The sequence below is a fragment of the Phoenix dactylifera genome, chromosome 8, assembly GCF_009389715.1.
Source record: "Phoenix dactylifera cultivar Barhee BC4 chromosome 8, palm_55x_up_171113_PBpolish2nd_filt_p, whole genome shotgun sequence".
In the NCBI taxonomy this organism is placed as follows: Eukaryota; Viridiplantae; Streptophyta; class Magnoliopsida; order Arecales; family Arecaceae; genus Phoenix; species Phoenix dactylifera.
Genome location: NC_052399.1, coordinates 15,250,101 through 15,270,614, shown reverse-complemented (window position 1 = coordinate 15,270,614; position 20,514 = coordinate 15,250,101). Strand labels below are relative to the sequence as shown.

General features: G+C 39.1%; 2 protein-coding genes across 5 annotated transcripts; both read left to right on the top strand.

The window, feature by feature from the left end:
* The first annotated feature begins 149 nt into the window (after positions 1 to 149).
* LOC103703368 (oligosaccharyltransferase complex subunit ostc-like) lies at positions 150 to 4,864 on the top strand. The gene is made up of 2 exons (XM_008786206.4): positions 150 to 788; positions 4,664 to 4,864. Exon 1 carries the CDS (start codon positions 229 to 231, stop codon positions 775 to 777), a length of 549 nt encoding a protein of 182 aa, XP_008784428.1. The 5' UTR covers positions 150 to 228; the 3' UTR covers positions 778 to 788; positions 4,664 to 4,864.
* An 831-nt stretch (positions 4,865 to 5,695) lies between these two features.
* Positions 5,696 to 18,612, top strand: LOC103703366. 4 transcript variants are annotated; one of them, XR_603433.4, is made up of 11 exons: positions 5,696 to 6,932; positions 7,061 to 7,152; positions 7,276 to 7,442; positions 8,211 to 8,530; positions 9,064 to 9,214; positions 9,617 to 9,863; positions 10,336 to 10,407; positions 11,436 to 11,514; positions 13,559 to 13,604; positions 14,480 to 14,597; positions 17,911 to 17,958. XR_603433.4 is itself a non-coding variant. In XM_008786203.4 (11 exons), the coding sequence occupies exons 1-10, from the start codon at positions 6,662 to 6,664 to the stop codon at positions 17,939 to 17,941; spliced, it is 1,548 nt and encodes a 515-aa protein (XP_008784425.2). In that variant the 5' UTR covers positions 5,729 to 6,661; the 3' UTR covers positions 17,942 to 17,989; positions 18,065 to 18,612. The 4 variants fall into 4 exon arrangements, 1 of the variants encoding a protein (XP_008784425.2); XR_003384923.2 differs by lacking the exon at positions 13,559 to 13,604 and adding an exon at positions 10,657 to 10,745 and having other exon boundaries at positions 5,697 to 6,932; XM_008786203.4 differs by lacking the exon at positions 13,559 to 13,604 and adding an exon at positions 18,065 to 18,612 and having other exon boundaries at positions 5,729 to 6,932; positions 17,911 to 17,989.
* Positions 18,613 to 20,514: the final 1,902 nt, after the last annotated feature.

The window sequence follows — 20,514 nt, the reverse complement described above, 5'->3', positions numbered from 1 at the left end:
ATGAATTTAGACTTTTAGCATGGATAGAAACGATTGGAGAGTATCACAAAAGAAAAACAGAATGGTATTATACGGTTACCAAATTCATGGGTGCATAGAATTTCGTATGCAGTGCGTCGCATATAAAGTGCTGGTCACGATAATTACGCCAGCCCGTCAACCGAAGTTCCCAAACCCTAAAAATCCCCCAGTGTCCAGAGCGCAGGAAGGGACGGTGGAATCTGAGAGATGCGACCGAAATCCGATCATGCCAGTGGCGGCAGTGCCGCCGCCGCCGCCGCATACGCGGCCTCCCAGCCGTCGGAATTTGATTCGATCGATCCGATCCTCCACCTTATCCGCTTCCTTCCCTACGGCTTTCTCCGTCCGCCTCGCCTCCGCCTAAAGCTTCCCTCCTCCTTGGCCCTCCCCTCCCCGATGACTGTTTTCTCCCTCGTCCTCCTCACCTACTTCGCTGTCGTCTCTGGTCTCGTCTACGACGTCATCGTGGAGCCCCCCGGTATCGGCAGCACCCAGGATCGCTCCACCGGCGCCGTCCGCCCTGTTGTCTTCCTCCCGGGCCGCGTCAACGGCCAGTACATCATCGAGGGCCTCTCCTCCGGCTTCATGTTCGTGCTCGGCGGCGTCGGCCTCATCCTCATGGACCTCGCCCTCGACCGCAACCGCGCCCGCAGCGTCCGCATCTCCTTCGCCTCCTTCGGCATCTCCGCCATCGTCATCGCGTACGCGATGAGCATGCTCTTCATCCGCATCAAGATCCCCGGCTACCTCTGGTGATCCCTCTCTCGGTATGTCTCAAAGTTAGCATCTTGGATTATGGACCCTCTTCTGGATTTAGGGTTAGTAGCTTCGAGGGTTCTTGGAGCTTTGTCCCCTTTATTTTTCTCTGAGGAAGTGCTAAAACCTTTAGATCTGCTGTTAAATAAGTTACTTTAAGTTAATGGATTATCTTAAAAGGTATTGCGTTTTTTGTTCGAATCAAAATGGATGCTTGTTAGTTGGTCTGATTTAATTGCATTGTCGAATGTTTACAGTGTGAACCTTTTGTTAGATAGTAGTTTGCAATGGTAGAGCTTGGTTTTAATTGATTGTAATTCTGATGTTTCCTTTGTGCTTCATGGCCTCGTTTGATTCTGGACATGATGACTTGGAATTCTTTGATGCCGATGTCTTGGTATCTGCTGAGCCATATTGTGAGGCAACATTGATATGATTATGGACATTCATCGTGGATTTGCTGATTATGTTACTCATTTTGAGAGCAACAATAAAAGCAACACTTGGAGAAAAATTGACCATCATCTTTGTGATAGATATGCAGTAGGCTCCAATATAAAGTTTCTCTGTACAAAGTCCATGATTCACATTTGAATCAAAATGTTAGCATACTTCTTGGATAAGTTTGTGATTGTACAGGATCTGGAAAATGCTTTCCCTGATAGATGAGTTTCATTTGAAAGTATTATATCCCATTTGATTCTGTTGGAAATTCCATGAGAAATTGGTGTTAACACAAACAGCAAAATGATTCGTTTTTTGATCATATTGTCATATGTTATATAACAACCAATTTGTTACAATGATTGCATAAGCGGAACAGCGCAATGCTTGTTTCTCATCAAGATCTCTGATTCTCTGAAATTTTTTTTTTTGTTCTTTATATGCTAGTAGACAATGCGCCCCTTCTTCTATGCAAGCTAGAAATCCCTTTTGGAATATTTTCTCAATTAGGTAAAATTCACTTTTGTTCTTTATGAAAGTATCTTGTTTTTTCCACAAAAAAAAACAATGAAATATTTCTTTTTTTTTCTTTTTTATTGTTGTATTCCCCCCTGTTTCCCTAGATGTTCCTTAACTGTATTTTTTTAATACTTTTTATGATTTAAATCTCGAACTCCTTAGTTCTCGAAAAAGTTTTGGCACAGGAAAAATTGTGCTGTTGGTTGTTCAACGTTGAAATATTTAACTAGATAGAAAACATGAAGAATCTTAGCAATCAAAGTCCCAAACACATCAGGCAGTAAACCTTCACCTAACGAACTTAAATTTTCAATGGAATTGCAGGTTGCTTTTCTATGTAGTCTTTCATGGTTGGTATGAAAGTTTAGTTTTGATTCAAGTATCGTATATTTTTCTCAACCATTTTTAACTATGCGTGTTAGAATGAAAAATTATCGTGGGCACTTTTCTGGCACCAATATTTCAACTTTCTAGTATTTACATCTCCTACGCTATCAAACTATGTAGACAAACACCAGCTTTTGTCATGTCATCCTCTGTGGACGTGAAGCAATATAAATTTTGTTTCCATTCTCTGTTTCTAGGCAGCCCCCACTTTCCATGGTTTGAAACTGTTTCAAGCAAAATTGAGCATCCATTGGAGTCTATTCAGGAGAAAGCACAGTACACTATCAGAACTGAATATCTCATCTCACTAGATGGGTTTTTCAGGCCGAGTATTTTATTTGTATGTCCAACAATATATAGGCAGGATGTCAATCACTTGTTTTAGTTAAAAGCAATATGATATTGATCTAAGCCATTTGTTGCATTTGGCTATATCTTTTCCATATCATCTTTTAGGAAATAATGTTGGCCATATTGTGCACAGGATTCATAATCTCTATGTGACTAAACATATAAAAAAACCTAATTAGAAATGATCAATGTTATAATTTGGTTGCGATTAAGGATGTTTATCAAGGAGATGTAGTTTATCGAATAAAAAGCTGTCATTTTACACTTGTTGCTGTTTTAGGTAAGTGTTGGTGCAGATTCCAATAGAAATTGAAGAGCTTTCAGTGTTAAACATCTTTCTGGCTTAGTGTGAACATTCATGCAAAATGAGTTCATACCTAACTAGTAGTAGAGGATGGAGGGAAAAGTGATTATGTTTGTAAGGAAGGTACTAGCATATTTAGGAGTATTTAAGTAAAGTTGAGGGAAAAATCTATTTGGTGCTCTGAACTTTGTAGTATGTGCGGGGTCATAGTGGGTTTTATGAGCTAAAGGTAACGTAATCTGGCTGTTTGAGTCTATGGAGGCTCTGATGTAAAATCATCGATATCTATTAGGATTAGATTTTTTTTTTTTTGTTAATTGCCATGTTGTTAGATAATTGCAAGTAGTCTTTGGCCTTCCTACACAGGGAAACTCAGTGGCTTAAATGTGGCAACTGGTTCTTGTTAATGTTATTCTAAGGACCATACTGCTTGATTTAAAAGTGAAAATGCTATGCGTGCTGGACATCATCATGAGCTTTTCCTGATATCAGATTTCGAGCATCCTTTTTTTCTCATTCACTTGATTTATCAACCATCATGCAAATATCCTTTGTGACTCCTATTGTAAACATGTTCAGTCTTTTAACAAATATACTCTCCTTATGACTCCCCTCCATCGGCAAAGGAACTAGAGTGCATAATGGAAGTAACTGCAGATGTATCAATTTTAGTCATATGTTCCTTTTGAATGTAACATAGCTCACATGTGCCAAGTTCGGGTTCTATGGAATTAATTGTTCTTATGAAACCTCTGTTATCAAAATTCCTAACTTACAAGCATTTCTTGGCCATATTCATTGGAGATCAAGCTAAATGGTTGCTTTCTTCTCACCCAATACATGAAAATGGTGATATTCTTGAAAACATTACAGGCAAATATTGATGAAATTAAGATATTTTATTGCTGAAATTGCAATTGGATCCTTCTTAAGTTTGACTACGAGAATCTTCAAAATAGACTTTTTAAAGGCATCAGTCTCCTCATTTTGGATTGAAGAGTAGTGCTACATTGTGCATGCTCTTATTCTGAAATATAATCTGTTATGCTGTAAGCTATACATTGCTCTGGTTTCTTCTTGGTGGAGCTGCAAGTACTACACAAGCTTATGCTGTTATGCGCATACAAGTATTGAATTATTAAAAGATTCCTGGCGGAAGTTGAGGCCTACTATTGAAAGAGCAAACTGCTTTAGTCTGAATTTTAATCTCTGAGCACATACTCGAGAGATTATATTTCCTATGTTTCTCATGGGTCATGCGGGTTGCAGTGTGTAACAGTTATATGCAATTTAACCATATCGATTGGTAAATGACCAGATCTTTATTTCAATGTTTAGAAATGTGCAGTTTCATAAGCTGTCTTGTTTTTTGTTCTTGACCAGAATAAGAAAACACTTGAAGTTACACAATGACAAGCAATTATTTGAACTTGAAGTTTGAGCGCCCGTTAGAGTTTTAGATTCTAAAAGAAATTATCGAAATTATTTGAATTTGTAATTTAGTTTCATTCATAAGATAAGTAATGATATGATTTTTTTAGATTTTTTTTATTTATATAATATTATTTTTACATCGCATAAATTATTAATCACTTTATATGTAATTTATGAATTTTACGAGATAGCGATTTGGATAAAAAATAGATGTGTAATTTGGAGTAATATTTTTTGAATTATTGTTATATTATTTACTGATTTTACATCGTGTATGCATATTTTGGTTGAATTATGATATATATGTTATTTTGTAAAAAGAATTTTAATATATATCAGATTTGAACTCTCAGTCTGATTATATATTGGATTCTGCCAATTGAGGGTTATGCATTGGCACTTTGATTATTATTGAGCTCATTGATTTTACTTCTGGTCCCACTGCAGGGTATAAATATGGCATTTCGGCCCACTCCGCGGAATATTAATGCGGTATTCCGACTCACTCTTCAGGATATAAGTTTGGCTCTGTTTCTGGCCTAGCCACAGGATATAAGTGTGGTCATAGTTAAGGATTCTTGAGTTGAATGTGATTTGTTTCAAATTTGATTTATAATAATATATATAAATAATTTTGATGGAAGTTCATATGCTGGTCTGCTAGTTAGTATATATTACCCCTGTTAGATGAACATAGGCCCTCCTTCTGAGGGAAAAAAAAAAAAATTTGGTTCCTCTACTTTCCCCATTCAGGTGGGTTAGGATATGAGTGCGAGGACCGAAACGGGCTGACTTGAAGGCTATGGTGTCGGTTCGCCACCCCACCACCAGCGTTGCAGAGTTGTTACCCCCGGAAACACCTCATGTTAAGAAACAAACAATTGGAGCGACAAATGTATTTCGAAAATAAAAATCAAGCTCAACTCTTAAAAACTTCTTGCATTGAGAGAGTCATTGGTTTGCCTACAATTGGCTAATGGCATGACTGAGGTTAACAAGATTGTTGACGATATTGAACACAACGGGCATTAGTGCAATCAAAGCCTTGGAGGTTGGGATTATGGAATGGCAGCCATGGATACGAGGCCAAGGATGTGGGGACACGCCACATGTATTATTTCTCGGGTTAGAGCTGGGAGTGAGAACACATAAATCATCAATGGCTAACCTATCCTGGTTCCTTTTCCATCTTCTTTCCAAATACTTTGCCTTGGATTGTTGTTCACAATATAGCCGAAGAGAGATGCTGAAGAGATCGCGGAAGAGCAACGTGGATCCAGTCAGAACTGGCCGATCCCTACACCTTGTGTTCTTGCTTGATACCCATAGCTCTTTGAACGGAAGGCCTTGTTGAGAACCATAGTTGAGGATGGGAGCTAGGTTAAGAACAGAGGGTTTACGAATATCGTGCGGTTAGTAGCTAGCCCCATTGAGGTGCAAGGTAAACCGGTTCCACGCGTGAGATGCACGCGGTGGTTGCGTGCGTGGATCTCATGCGCGACTATTTCACTCGCCACTAGCGGTGAGGAAAATCAGTTATAAAGTCGCCACTCTGGCCTAAAACCCAGGCCAATGTTCTATTAGTCGGAACTTCCCGATCCTTACTCCTTGTGTTCTTGATTGATACCCACAGCTCTTCGAACGAAAAGTCCTAGTTGAGAACCATAGTTGAGAATGGGAGCTAGGTTAAGAATAGAGAGTTTACGGGTATTGCGAGGTTAGTAGCTAACCCCATTGGGGGCAAGGTAAACCGATTCCAAGGCAATCGGTTCTGCGCGAGATGCACACAGTGGGTGGATGTATAGATCTCACACACGACTATTGTGCTCGCCACTAGTGGCAAGGGAAATCGGTTATAAAGTCGCCACTCTGGCCTAAATCCCAGGCCAACGTTTTATTAGTCATAACTGGCCAATCCCTGCTCCTAGTGTTCTTAATTGATACCCACGGCTCTTTGAATGGAAAAGCCTTGGTGAGAACCATCCTTGAGGATGGGTCATGGGTGCTAGGTTAAGAATAGAGAGTTCACGGGTATCGCAAGGTTGGCATCCAGCCCTATTGGTGGCGAGGTAAATCCGTCCTGCGCGTGAGATGCACGCTGTGGCTGGGTGCGTGGATCTCACTCAAGACTGTTGCACTCGTGACTAGTGGCGAGGGAAATCGACTATAAAACACAGGCCATTGTTTTATTAGTCAGAACCGGCCGATCTCCGACGCCACCGCGTGCATCTCAATCGACCGTTGCGCTCGCCGCTGGTGGCGAGGGAAATCGGCTATAAAGTCGCCGCTCTGGCCCGAAACACCGGCCAACGTTTTTATCAGTCAGAACCGGCCGTCCCTGGCGTTCTTGATTGATACCGACGGCTCTTCGAACGGAAAGGCCTTGTTGAGTGGAGCGAGCGAGCGGAGGAGAGTCTTGAGTCCGATTGTCTTGTTCTTTGGAGGATGCAGGGGAACGAGATGAGCGTGGCGTTCGAGAACCGGGTGTTCAACCGGCGGTCGGGGCTGGGCGGCGGGCGGATGGGGTGCACCCTCGTTACCGGCTTCCTCGGCAGCGGCAAGACCACCCTCCTCCGCCACCTCCTCCACCACCGTGGCGACCTCCGCCTCGCCGTCCTCGTCAACGAGTTCGCCGACTCCGACGTCGACTCTCTCCTCCTCGACTCCGCCCGCCTCAACTCCGCCTTTAACCTCTCCACCGTCGCCCTCACCCAGGGTACGCTCTTTCATAGCATTCTCAAACCCTTCCCTCTTTCTAGGACTCACGGATTCTATTATCTTGAGTTCTTTTTTTTTTTTTCTTGTTGTCGTTCTTGGATTGCCATCATCGTCGTCCAACATCAGGTTGTGGTTTTGGCGATGTGAATGGACCGTTCAGAGAATCTGTCCACAGGATTGTCGATAGCAAGCACAACTTCGATTGTCTTCTCCTCGAGGTTTTCTTATATTTCTTTTGATTCCTCTTACGCCATGTCTGTTTGCTTATTTGACTGCTTAGGTTACAAATTTACAATCTATATGGTTCTTGTTTACCTGAATCAACTGAACATGTTCTTTAGACATCTGGTTTGGCAAATCCGGACAAGTTTGTAGCGGAGCTGGAGGAAGTTGGCATAAACTTGGATCTCACTGTTGCGGTGGTTGATGCTGAATCTATCGATAAGATTATAAACCTTGACATTGTAAGGAAGCAGTTGCAGCATGTGGATATTGTCTTGTTGAACAAGTATGCTTTCAGAATACCCGGTTTTATTGTTATTATGTCATGATTGAAGGGATGCACCATAGTATTAGAATATTGTTGTTAGCTTTAACTTTTTCATCATTAGTTTTATGAAGATGTATGGAGGTATTCGTGTGAAATTATCTAGAGGGTTGGTCTGGTGCTCCTTATGCTGTTTATTTTGAATCTCTCAGACCTTATCTCCATGTTCTGTGTCACATACAGTCCATATGATGCACGTAAAATTGCAAGTCAAAAATTTAGGACAAGAGTTGACAATGCCCCATTATATTTTTTTCTTTTTTTTGTTTGCTTTCTTAATTGTCTCCTATCATAATCGTTTTGGATTCTGATCCAACCCCTTTCACTTGGCTTTCTTGAACATAATAGGATCTTTATTTCCATATAGTTCTATCATGGGAGAAACTATTTTGAAGCTGTATTCAAAATGGGCTACTTGGGGGGAAAAGGAAGAAAAAATTTACTTAGCCAGCCATATTTATTTAGTGAAATATGCAAGTTTTAGAGACTTAAATGGCATTTTTGCACTGTTCAGTTCAGCTTTCTGAAGCTGAAATTTGCACAACCTTCTTTCATGGTATTCATTGCATGGAACTTTAAAAGAATATTCTGTTTTACTGCTGAATCAAAAAAAAAACAATCTTCTTGTTATGTTTCTATTGTGATCAAGTGTTATCATTCGGTATTAACTTTCCTTGAATGTGAAGATGCAATTCCTCAATTGAAGTCATTATTGGTTATCTCTTGCAGATGTGATTTGGCTAGCCTCAGTCAGATATCTGATGCTGAAGACCTTTTGGAAGGATTAACAGGTGGTGCCAAGGTTGTTCGCACACAGTTTTGTAGGGTCCCTCTGGATCTTGTGATCGATTGTACTAAAATTGAAGCTTTAAATGTGGTGAAGGAAGTTAGCAGTGTGCCAGCAGTACTTTCCCATGAATCTTTGCCTAAGATGGCATTCCGAGGAGATATGTATGCTAATACCTCAGCAACCATCTCATCTATCAGCCATTCTGATGACCAGCCTGAAGCAGTTGGTGATAGATCGAAGTCTGATGATTTGCAAGCTGGTAGGTCACATACCCTATTATTTCTATTAGAAATTTATTGCTTAGGTTGGTTGTATCCACATTTTAAAAAAGAACAAGTCAATTTGTTAGTAATTAATCCATTTATATTAGCATCATGTTGTGTTTCTTGATGTCAGATGTTTCAATAATTGCAATGTGCTTTACGTTTATGCTGACTGGTGTAATGCTAGTAAATTTATAAAATTTATAATGCTTTCTGGATCTTAAAATTGTGGTCACAACTCACAAGTATAAATCATGAATGTATGATTGCTAATTTGGCGATTTAATTTCAACCGAGAAACATCTTAAAAGAAAATAAAATTAGGATTGCATGGCCTGGGTGGTTCTCATTGTTGATTTATGTCATAGCAAGATTCATCGCTCGCACAAATTTATATGTACTTGTGTATGTCTGTATGTATGTATGTATGGACTTATCCTCTTTCGTTGGATGGCCCATGGTCATTGCAATAACTTGAGGCCTTGGCATAGTTTTTCTTTTGCCCTAACTTTTTTCCTTATCCTTGTAGGTTTACCGCAGGGGGTATCTTTTTCATCTGTTACTTTTGAATGTGAATTTCCCTTGTCTTTGGCCTTATTCCAATCAAAAGTTCTTAGAAGCATGAGAAGCACAACCGGACTTCTTAGGTCTAAAGGCATTGTATGGTTTGCTGAGGATAGGTATGTCTGATCTTTTCTTAGTTATTTCACTGTGCATTAGAACAGCTTTGAAGCATGTTCTTTCTGTATTTTTTTAAATTTAATTTTGTGGCTTAGTTTCATTGACATGCTTTGCAGATATAGTTTCTTTTTCTCAAGGTTCGCCGTCTCGGTGCTGGATTCCATACCGGTACCATCCTATTACAGTGTTGGTACATGGTACGGTACGCCCGGTATAGCGAACCTTACTTTTGCTGTTGTTATCATGTCTATCATTCCCTTTACAAGTAGAAGATATAGAAAATCATGTGACATGGAATTTCATTCCATATGTTACTTTATGTATATGACTTACTAAACATATTATCCTAGGGCCAGTCTGCATGGAGTAAGAAGCTGATTCTCCTCTTCTTTTCATTTCAGAGAAAGTCGTTTTGCTTTCCAATGGAGTGGGGTTAAGAGGGTAGAATGTATGAGGGGACAGCCTTGGGAAAGTGCACCAAAAACTTGTCTTGTGTTTATCGGCATTCATAAATTTGAGCTGGAATCTATCATTTTACAGCTTTCGGAATCAGCTGATCCTCAGACAAAGGTATCATCAGAGTCTGGTATTTGCAAAGAATTTGCCAGAACTTTTGCACAGAAGGTTGCAACTGATGGCAGATTTAAGGTACTCTTTATTTGTGCTATAGAAATAACCTCCTCCCCCCCCCCCCCCCCCTCCTCTTACTGCTATGGTTCCTGTTGGTAAAAACTTTGTCTTCTCAGGCATATTTTCAAATTAGTTTGCTTTTATGGAATTTTAGACAAGGGAAGAACCAAATAAAGTTGCTTCTAAATAAGCATAAGCTTAATGGTGAACATCATGATAACCAATAAGCTTCATTAACTAAGCTTATTCATTATGCAACTTCTGCACCTTGGCATACTTCAGGAATGTCATTCGTTTGAAAATAAATCTAAAGAAAAATTCCAATATTACATAGATTGCTTGTCAGTCGTTTTACTATTAATGTGGTTCCATCCATCCTGCAGTTACCTCTAATATTCCTTTATCCTTAAAAAGGTTAGAAGTTTGTCTTATTCTTGCCCATGGAAATTTTTGGTTCGGTTTTCCAGATATATTTTTGAATTTTTTGTAGGAGCCTTCTCTTCATAAGGAGCCTCTTGTTATATTTGGCCTGAAAGGATCACCATTACGTGGAATAAAAGAGGTAATATCAGTACATGTTTTATGAATTTTCATTAATTGGTAATGTATAAAATTGATGATGTGTTTGTGATGACTGATGAAATTAGATATCTTTAAAGTTTTATTATTTTCTGTCATTTTCTTCTTGTTCATGAACATGCTACTGCAAATATATACCAATACTTATTTGCAGCAACTTTATATGTCAATATAAGTAATTTTAAGTAAAATTTTTGTATATTGTCGAGCCTAATAAACATTCTTGACCCAGCTAATAGCTTAAGCTTTTGGGTTCAAGTGGCTGTGTAACATGGTATCGAAGCTATGGTTGCTTGAGGTCATGGGTTCAAACCCATCCAGGTGAATTATTTTTTTAATTAATTAATCCATTTTTTATTTCGATACACATATGTCCCAGCTTATTTGTCTCTCCACATGTGTGGTCTGGGGCCAAACTTGTGGAATGATGTTAAGTCTCATATGCATTGTTGATCCATTCCCTAGCAGCCTAATCTTCTGAGGTCAAGTTGTTAATTGACATATACAGATTTTTGTTGGCCTTGTCTTTCTATTAGTTATCTTGAACCAGCATTATCGAACACAACATATGCAAGTGTGAAATACAAAAATACATGCCCGAAGCATCAATCATATTCAAGATGTCAAGGGATCATATCTAACATGTGACCTTGAACGCTCCTGCTGTAGTAATAATATATGGTCAAAGCATCAAGCATGTGCAAGATGTGAAATGCAGTGACAGTCATACCTCTGTGAATCTTTTAGTCTATCATGCTTATTGTCATTAAATCATGTTAATGTCCCATGTTTTGTCATCTCTTTTATGGTCACTTGGCAACAGGTTCCATATATATGAGGTTCTCCCTTCTTTTTACATTGGTTTTGTTCTTGCCTTGAATCTATTTCTAAGAAATGGCGAATCACTCTAATATAACAGCCTCATGTGGCAGCTACCTAGAATCCCTATTATTGATAGCAGTTTCTGCATCTTCTATATGTTGAGTGATTCTTTTCTCTTCTTATATGCAGTCTCATCTGAATGGAGCTCTAATGCGTGTGGTTAATGGTAAAGGAAGCATCTTCCTAACTGCTACTCCTTCTGGTGAAGGTAATGTTCTCACTTGACATAAGAATCAGTGCTTGAATGGTCTCCAACAAATCACGTAATGTGTGTATGTTGTTATAGAACAAGGATAGCAATTGCATTGACTATCTTTTAGACTTTTAGCCAAGAAATTGTTGATAGGGAACAATCACAATGTACCATCCAACCACTGGCTACTTAAACTGGCAGTTATTAATCCATTATTTTTAACTTGATCATACTTTTATTTGATCGAAGCAGTAAAAAGATCTCTAGTTTTGATGGATCATATGACTGTCATAAAAGCAGCATCATGGCAGAGTGAAAAGAATATTTTATATCCAAAATCTTTCAGCTTCTGTAATTGGATGTGATTGAGTTTCAGTGACTCGGTCGGTGCTAACTTGTCAAGTTGGTAACGTCATTTGGGATGGAACTCAATGACCTGGATTTGAATCCCTCCTACAGCCAGGTGGCTGAGTGAGGGGTAATCCTCTTCCTTTTCTCGCAAAATAAGGTATCAGTGACTGAAAAATAGATTATCATCTTCTATTGCCTGGATGTTTTATGTTATTTTTTTAAACAGTTCAGCCCGTAAGCTAGTGATTTTGCAGGCTACATAGTGAGGGTAACCCATCTTTAACGGTTGTGCTCTGGAGCAGATCGTGAATGCATCTATCTGACTCTGAACCACCCTGAACCAGACAAGTTAATTGATACTATCAATGTCTAAGTTAACTAGGATATGCTAAAGCTTATATGCATAGAGGATATGACAGTTTTTGCTGGACTTCTTTAACCTTATAGTATGAAATTTTTGAGTATCAAAATTCTTAAAATGTCAGAACCACTTAATATATGTACTTTCATTTGATGAAGTGATCATTAATTCAGGAAGGCTGCCCACTTAACATGTTGGGCAGCCAGGGGATCACATATGGGCTAGGTGTACGAGTAGGCAATCTTCTTGAATTCCCCCAAAAATATATGTATCTGGCAAACATATGAAAGTAGCAAGAGAATTAGGAATACATCAGAAAAAAAGGTAAATAAAATAATTACATTTGCATTTATTGGGTGATCTATCTTATTGAAACATGGCATATTTTCTATTAAAGCAACAATGCCTTTCTTATTATTTATTTATCTGACGATACTATTAATAGATCAATCAAGAAGCAATAAACTAAGTGATTAATGTAATAAGAAACTCTACCTAATGACAAATAATCAACAAAAAGTGGGGAATCAACAACTAAATGATTAAATTTTAATTTATAACTAAGATGACTTATTAGTTCAATAAAGAGAGAGATAAGTGGAGCCATAGTTTCCCTGCCAGACCTTCCTATTGCTTTGGCTTCATCAACTAGTTAACCTTCCCTAGAAGATGCACTGGACACACTCTACATTCCTATATTGCATATTGGAGCTTCCTATTATAAAGATATATTCTTGTTGGTGTTTTTTAAGCCTCTCCATAACAAGTGTTCAGCTAACTAAGTGGAATCTAAGGAAAACTAAAAAGCATACATCATTTTCATGGAACAGCAAAACCTTCTTATCTATAAGGGTGCTAAAGTATCAAGTGCCTGCCCAAAATGGGCTAGTAGCATCATCCATCGCAACTTGGCACATCCCCTATTAATTATTTTTTAAAATATTTTTTAATTATAGAAAAGGTGTTAAGTTCTTTTTTCAATTTGGCATGGTGGGCACATGTGCTGGCACAATGCTGGCACTTTACTTCTTGGGGATGCCCCTTGAATCCCCAATAAAAGCTTGAAGAAATTTCAAAATGAAGTATATTTTTGACAACAACTAAATAGCCGTAGGCATATTTTCTTGACAGATCTTATACAAATTTAACTTCTAATTCTTATATGGTTTTCACCTCATACCATAATCTACATGATGTAAAATTTGGTAACAATAAGATCAAGTAATAAACCCAAATTCATTAACAAAAGTTATACAATGGCCATGGTAAAAGACGGCCACAAAGATCCTAAAAAATAGCAAAATTTTCTCAGTTTACTTCTGACCTGGTAATTTTGTTTCTCTGCAGACTCACAAGACCAAACTGCTGTACAACAATGGTGCATCAACCATATGTAATAACAGTTTACCTGATACCTGTATGTAAATTTAGGGGAACAATGGTGCAACAACCATATGTGATAACAGTTTACCTGATACTTGTATGCAAATTCATGGGCTTTCGAAGCTTCCAACCATTCTAGCTTGAGACAACTGCTGCTTCTAAAAGTTGATCACACCTTATCCACATCTTTAAAACACCAATTGTTTTGGTCGGTAAATTAAGTTCAACCTGCTTCAGATGACAGTCAAAACCCATATATTTTTCGCATCATGAGTTTGAGGGGAAAAACATAGGAAGTAAAAAATCAAAGAAAAAAGCTCATCTATACTATATGTATGTATATTTATGTATATATTTATTTATGTATGTGTATGTATGTATATATGTATATATGCATGTATTTATATGTATGTATGCATGTATGTATACATGAACGGATTTTCTTCGTAAACATGATTTTAGAAACCGGAACTGGATGGCATGTTGGGTTGCATAGAAAGTGTCAAATACGCTGTGTAAGGAGATTTTCAGGTCCTTCAAACTTTCAGTTGACTCTTTTATTGGTATCTGGAGTTCAAATAATGGGATGACAAAATATTCCATGAATTGATGTCACATAGCATTTCGTCTATAGTTTTTTGAAAAAAGCCTACCTGTTTTACCAACATTTGTTTACATGTTGGTTGTGGTCTATCACTAACAAGTGGTTGTCACTATTTGATGATTACGTGTTGCCCACTTGAATAACTAGTGATGCATAAGTTTCTTGTGAATCATTGACCGGTGAACCCTGATTTTTGATAGAATACATGCATGAAAATATAAGTTTCTAGTAGTTGTAAAATAGTTACATTTCTGAAAATGGATGTACCATTTTTGTTCCAGAGCACAATCTGCAGATTCTGCTTTGTGAAGAGTCAGTTGTAGATGATGCATGGCATGAAATTCGATTGGCTGCTAGTGCAGTGATCTCCAAATTATGCAAAAACTTTTGCCCATGCAGGTAAGTTGAGAATGATGTACAAGTAGCACATGCTTTCTGAGTTGTTAATCAAGTTGTTGATATTTGTGGATATATCTTTTTTTTTCCTTGTTCATTAGTTTGTCCATGTTCAATATGAATTCTATAATGAGTTCTTTTCGTTAAAGTTACCTAATCATGTTCATGTAATTATCCTAGCCATTGATTTTGTTAAAAATTGAGACAAATAGTTCAAGTGGAGTCATAAGAAAGTTTATACGATGGATTAAGGGCGCGATATCTGTCAGCAGAAACTTATACTCTAGTGCCCTACCAGAGGATTTTGTAGAAGTTGTCTCCTTTGAATATGCAATGTTTGGATTTATTTGGGAATCCAATCTTTATCAGCATATAACCAGCACAAAGCAGCAGAATTTTAAATCTCTTAGAAGCTGCTATTCAAATATCTTGTCGAGATTTTAATTTTAAAATAATTGCCTTTCATAAGAAGCATTTGCAAAAAAACAATAAAGAAAAACTTTTGGAAGTACAAACGAGGTCATGGATCAGTGCTTAATTAATTCTATAGTCATCTGAAATGCTAATATGACATTCTTTATGCATTTGCATCCTATCAAGCAGTTCTTCCCATGTCTAGTCAGATGCATTAAACACTGTCTTTGGCTAGAGAATTAGGATCTTCGAAGATAATTTGCTGATTGGAGACCTTTGAATATAAGATCAATACCTTGTAACATGAGAAACATGTTTAAGTAATATTAGACTGTGGCAGAATAAATGACTTTAGATGGCTACTTGAACATTTTTCTTCTTAAAGGGGAATGCTGTAGGTGACATTGAATTCATACCAAGTCCCTCATAAGACTGTCAGACAAGTCATGACCATATGTGCGTGAAGGTAAGCTTACTGCAGATACTGCATATCATCAATTGATGCTCCTGTGCATCCTGAAATATAATGCTCCTTGGACAATAACTTTGGTAGCTCCTGTGCATCCTGATACAATTTTTCATGTAGAGACATTTCCAGAAGAAGTTATTATATTCAAAAAAAATAGCAATACAACTTTATGTTTCATAGTTGAATACCCAAGATCAAGGTTCACGTACTAGTGCGTATTGTCCTGCACCGAGTGTATCTTATTGTATTGGTACCGAAGCGAGACCTGGTACAAGGCGTACCAAGTCTCAATATGTGGAACCAACCTCTGTACTAGGCATACTGACACTATATCAGCATGATACTTCTAAGGGGCCCAGTGCCGAGATTGCGAACCTTGCCCAAGATACAACCTAAAGTTATGAAACATATCATTTGTCAAGTGTTCTAATACTTTTCATTGTGAAGTAGTTACTTGATCACCGTCATATGATTAAGAGGAAATCAATTAGAGACTAGCCTGTACAGTATATAAAAATAACAGTTTCAAAATCAGGGAATAATCTTGTCCATCTATCAATTTTGATACCAAGAATATCCCTCCAGTTTATCTTAAAAATACATTAATTTCCCTACTAGTTTTCTGACCTTTAAGTACCACACGGACTCTCTCCTCCTTTCCCAATGACCTCTTTCATAAATCTCCCAAACAAGTTGGACTCTATCTCTCTCTAATAAGACTCCCAAACAGAATGGGCTTTCAGATTCAACTCTCAACCAGATTCTATCAGTCTCTCTTCTCTTAAGCATGCATCGCACATGCCTGATTGCTAGTTTCTCAAGGTTTTCAGATTGGCAGTCATTGCCTACTTATTTGTGCTCTGTCTACATGCATTAGCGGCAAGTGGCAACTTGCTAAATCAGTTAGATTTGAGAGTTATATTTCAGAGGGTGCAAGAAAAATTATATCTGGCATATAGTTCAAGAATTCTAGTTAGATTACTGAACCAAAGACCCCATGCCTTTATCTGATGGGTATCACATCATGAAGGTTGCATTAAATTAGCCTGACAATCATTTAGCTCGAAGGCAACATCGGCAGGAACTAGAGGATGGGCAAGAACATCTAGAAGACATGTCTGGCTGCATTGGACAAGTTTGTCTGCATTCTGCAAGGCTAGATCACCAAAGATGTATTGAATGCGAAAGCCCAAGTTTTATTGAAAGGTTTGATATAGTGATAGTCAAAAAATTAGGAGGTTCCAAAATTATAATAAAGTTATGTAAGCCAAGTGAAGACTAATGTCATTTTTATATGACTGCTGAAATATTCTATTTGCAAAACTAATTGATTCAAAAGCCAATGCTTCAGTATCTTCTGGTTTATTTACATTTAATATAGCGCTTTTTGTACATAGTTCTTGTAAACTATATTAATAATCAAGAAATGTTATGGCAGAATACTAGAGCACCATGATGGCACCATCCAAAGTAGTCCATTTCTCCATAATGGCAGCATCTTTTTTCCCCACTATTTCTGTATAATGGTTTCTTCTATTGATCTTACTGTGATAAGTGGACAAAGAATCAAAAAGTGATGGCAAGGTTTGCTGAGGGTGTACCAGCCGGAGACAGGTTCGGCACAATATAGTCCATACCATGCTGTTTTGGGGCATACCAAAATAGGGAGAGACGGAGAGGGAGGGAGAGAGGGATAAGGAGGGAGGAGGGAGAAGGGAGAAGGGAGAAGGAGGGAGGGGGACAGAGGTTGAGAGATAAGAGCTTTAAAGCCCTCATCATTGTCATTGTTGTTAAACCCTATTGTAGCAAACAGAGTGCTCCATGATAAAACCAGTCGTGTAATTATCATGTCAACGTATACGTGTTGTTGTTTCTATTGTTGGTATTCTAGGAAGAAACAAAACCAGACATTAAGGCATTGTGTTGGGTTATAGAGAGAATTTAAACAGAAGACTGCCATAATAAGATAATGCAAGTTTAAATCATATAATGAACTAGAGTTGACTTCCATCAGAGAAATTCAGGAGTTGCATCTATGGTATAGTAAAAAGAAATGGGTTATAGTGCTTTGTTCATGTTTACAATGACAGCCCAAGTGCTGTTGGATATGGGTTGAAGCAACTTGCGTGGAACATACTATTTTCGGATAGAATGTGATGAAAAAATACTTTGTAAATTATACCAGGATAGGTTAGACTAGGTTTCTGGCTGAGGTTTTAGGCAAAAGTTGTGGGTGTTCTTAACCATCAAACCGATTATTGATATCGATATTTTATTAGCAAGGCATGCATGGATAGGCACTGATAGGAATTGTGGTGCTTCTTGATTATGATTTTTGTTCTGATAGTGGCAATATATATTCATTTCATAGCTTACAAGCATTCTCTAACATTCAATTTGCATTGCATTGAATGGATATTACTTCAACACCAGGTCAGATCTTACAGCTCATCATGTCCATTGATAGTGCCGCATTACCAACATGATTGGAAAAAGACTAAAGGATTTCAAGGTATTTATGACTTTTCTGTCTCCAGCATGCAGAGCATAATATTGTTTCTAACAAGAATTTACACTTCGTGACAAGGTTCCTTTGCTGCAATCAGAGACCATTTGCTTGAAGAACCTTTATTCCTCTCATAAGATCTTTGATTATGCTGTGGCGATCAGATACTATACCTTAACAACATGATGTTGCTTGAGCCTTCAGGAACTCCATACGATTATCCCAGGCCACCAATTGCACCCTGCAATCAGATTCTATAGTTTAAAAGAAAAGTTCATCCAGTAACTAGTCTATACAGCTCATCCCAGAGAATGTGACATTGCCAGCCTCTGATGCGCATGGTTTTTTGCTTGTCAGATGCTGAAGGTTTTCTGAATTAGCCTTGGACATGAGTTTTTATTAATTGTAAAAATATGTACTTTGCTGATCTTACTTGGAAATCATGATGGCAGCCTTTATGCGAGGATGTTTATAAGATGAAAGGCACAACAATTTACCGATTCATTTAGCCTACACTAATATGCTTACTGAAGGAAACATGGTATATATACTGCATAATACTGCACTTAGAATTGGAAAAATCTGTTTTCGTTGAGTTGAATGAAGCAAATTCCTCTGAGCATGCTCAATCAAGAGATTACAAGTTGTTATAACTTATTTGTACTAGACAATTGTAAAAGATGTATAAACGACTTAGGGATCCTCTTGAACAAATCCACTTTGCTGTTTATAACCTTGAATTCAAGAGCTAGAGAATCAGATCTAGTTGCAACAAGGCATGTGCCTGGTCTTTGCCATTCTGTGTTCTAAAGAACTTGACAGCTATTTAAATTATGTGTTCCAGGTTGCCCCACAAAACTTGATACCACCATTTCACAAATAGACAGATTAGGTATAGTCTAGAGTATAGAATGGGCTCAGCCATGTTCCACGGCTTTCAAATGTTCTCAAACCTAGACTCTATATCTAGTCATTACAACACTGAGATCCAATGGTTTGTAATTTGAGCTTAGGATTTTGGTGTTCTGGTTAGAGGCTCTTGATGTCCAGCCGTCCAGGCTATACTCCCAGCGATACAGCGGTGCTTTCATTGCAAGTGCATGAGTTGTTGAGCTGGGGTTGGATAGCATTTGGTAGCAAAGGATATGTTTACCACCATATTATCTGTCGTGGGGGAAACGAGAGGAGCATTTATCTTTAGTATGCTACTGATGCATGGGATTCAATGTTACCATTGGTAAATAAATAGGCTTAGGTTACAGGGTAGGACCCAACTATGACTTCGGAGTCCAAGACGTATTTTCCTGTGAATATCATCAGCCAATATAAAACCTTATCAGCCAGGACTTCGGCACCAAGGCAGAAAGCAGCTCAACTATAACATAGCTCCATGACCGACAGTGACAAGTGGAGGTTAGGTCATACCATTCCGCATTTGCGTAAAGCTATCGTCAGGCTGGTCATTATTGAATTCACGTCGCTACCTCCACTTATTTTCCAACTGTTATATAGCACGCACCATACTGTGATGAGGGGTAGTTCTAAATACACCCCCCCGATTGCTCAGGACACCCCCCAAAAATTAAAAAAAAATTAAATACTCTCTACACCCCCCCATTTGCTAAGGACACCCCTAAAAAATTGAAAAATCCTAAATTACCCTTCACCCTCCCCACCCCCTCACCTAAATTGCTCTCTACACCCCCCAAACCCCCCCCCCACCCCGCTCTTCCCCTCCAAAACACCACTCCAGCCGGCTTCTCCCTTCCGCCCAAAAAACTTCGCCTCAAGCACCTCAAGCCCCTCCAAACCCCCTCCGTCTCCCCCTTCTTCCTCTCGTCGCCGGTCGGTGCAGTGCACCTCGCCAACGCCCAAAACCCCCCCGTTCCCCCTTCTCCCTCTCGTCGCCGGCATTCTCCCCTTCTCCCTCTCGTCGCCGGCATTCTCCCGGAACCACCTCCCCGGCCATCTCCCGAGCAACGAGCACCTCGCCGGCGCCTCCACGACCACGTCGAGGTAGCTCCACCCCCCTGCCTCCAGTGCTCCGTTCGGCACTGGATCGCCGAACAGAACCCTTCTGTTCGGCTGAACAGTGCCGAACAGAAGCCCTCTGTTCGGCAACACTCAACCGAACAGAAGCCTTCTGTTCGGCTGCACGGTGCCGAACAGAAGCCTTCTGTTCGGCTGCACAGTGCCGAACAGAATGGTTCTGTCCGGCTCTGAGCAGCCGAACAGAATCCTTCTGTTCGGCTCTGAGCAGCCGAACAGAAGGGTTCCGGTGCCAAATCGCGTGCCGTGCCAATTGAATTATTTTCTTTGATGTAGCCTAACATTGAATTTCTATATTTTCAGACATGGATCCCCGTCCCGCCAGAGTTAGACCTACGGCGTCAGCTAGGAGACGTCGTGCTAGGATTGCTTCTCCCGAGCCTGCTCATATGCCATCGGACTCTCCTGAGTCAGAGCATGATGATATGCCCGCTAGGGGCGAAGACGATGAGCCCGTTGGACCATGTCCAGGAGGTCCAGAG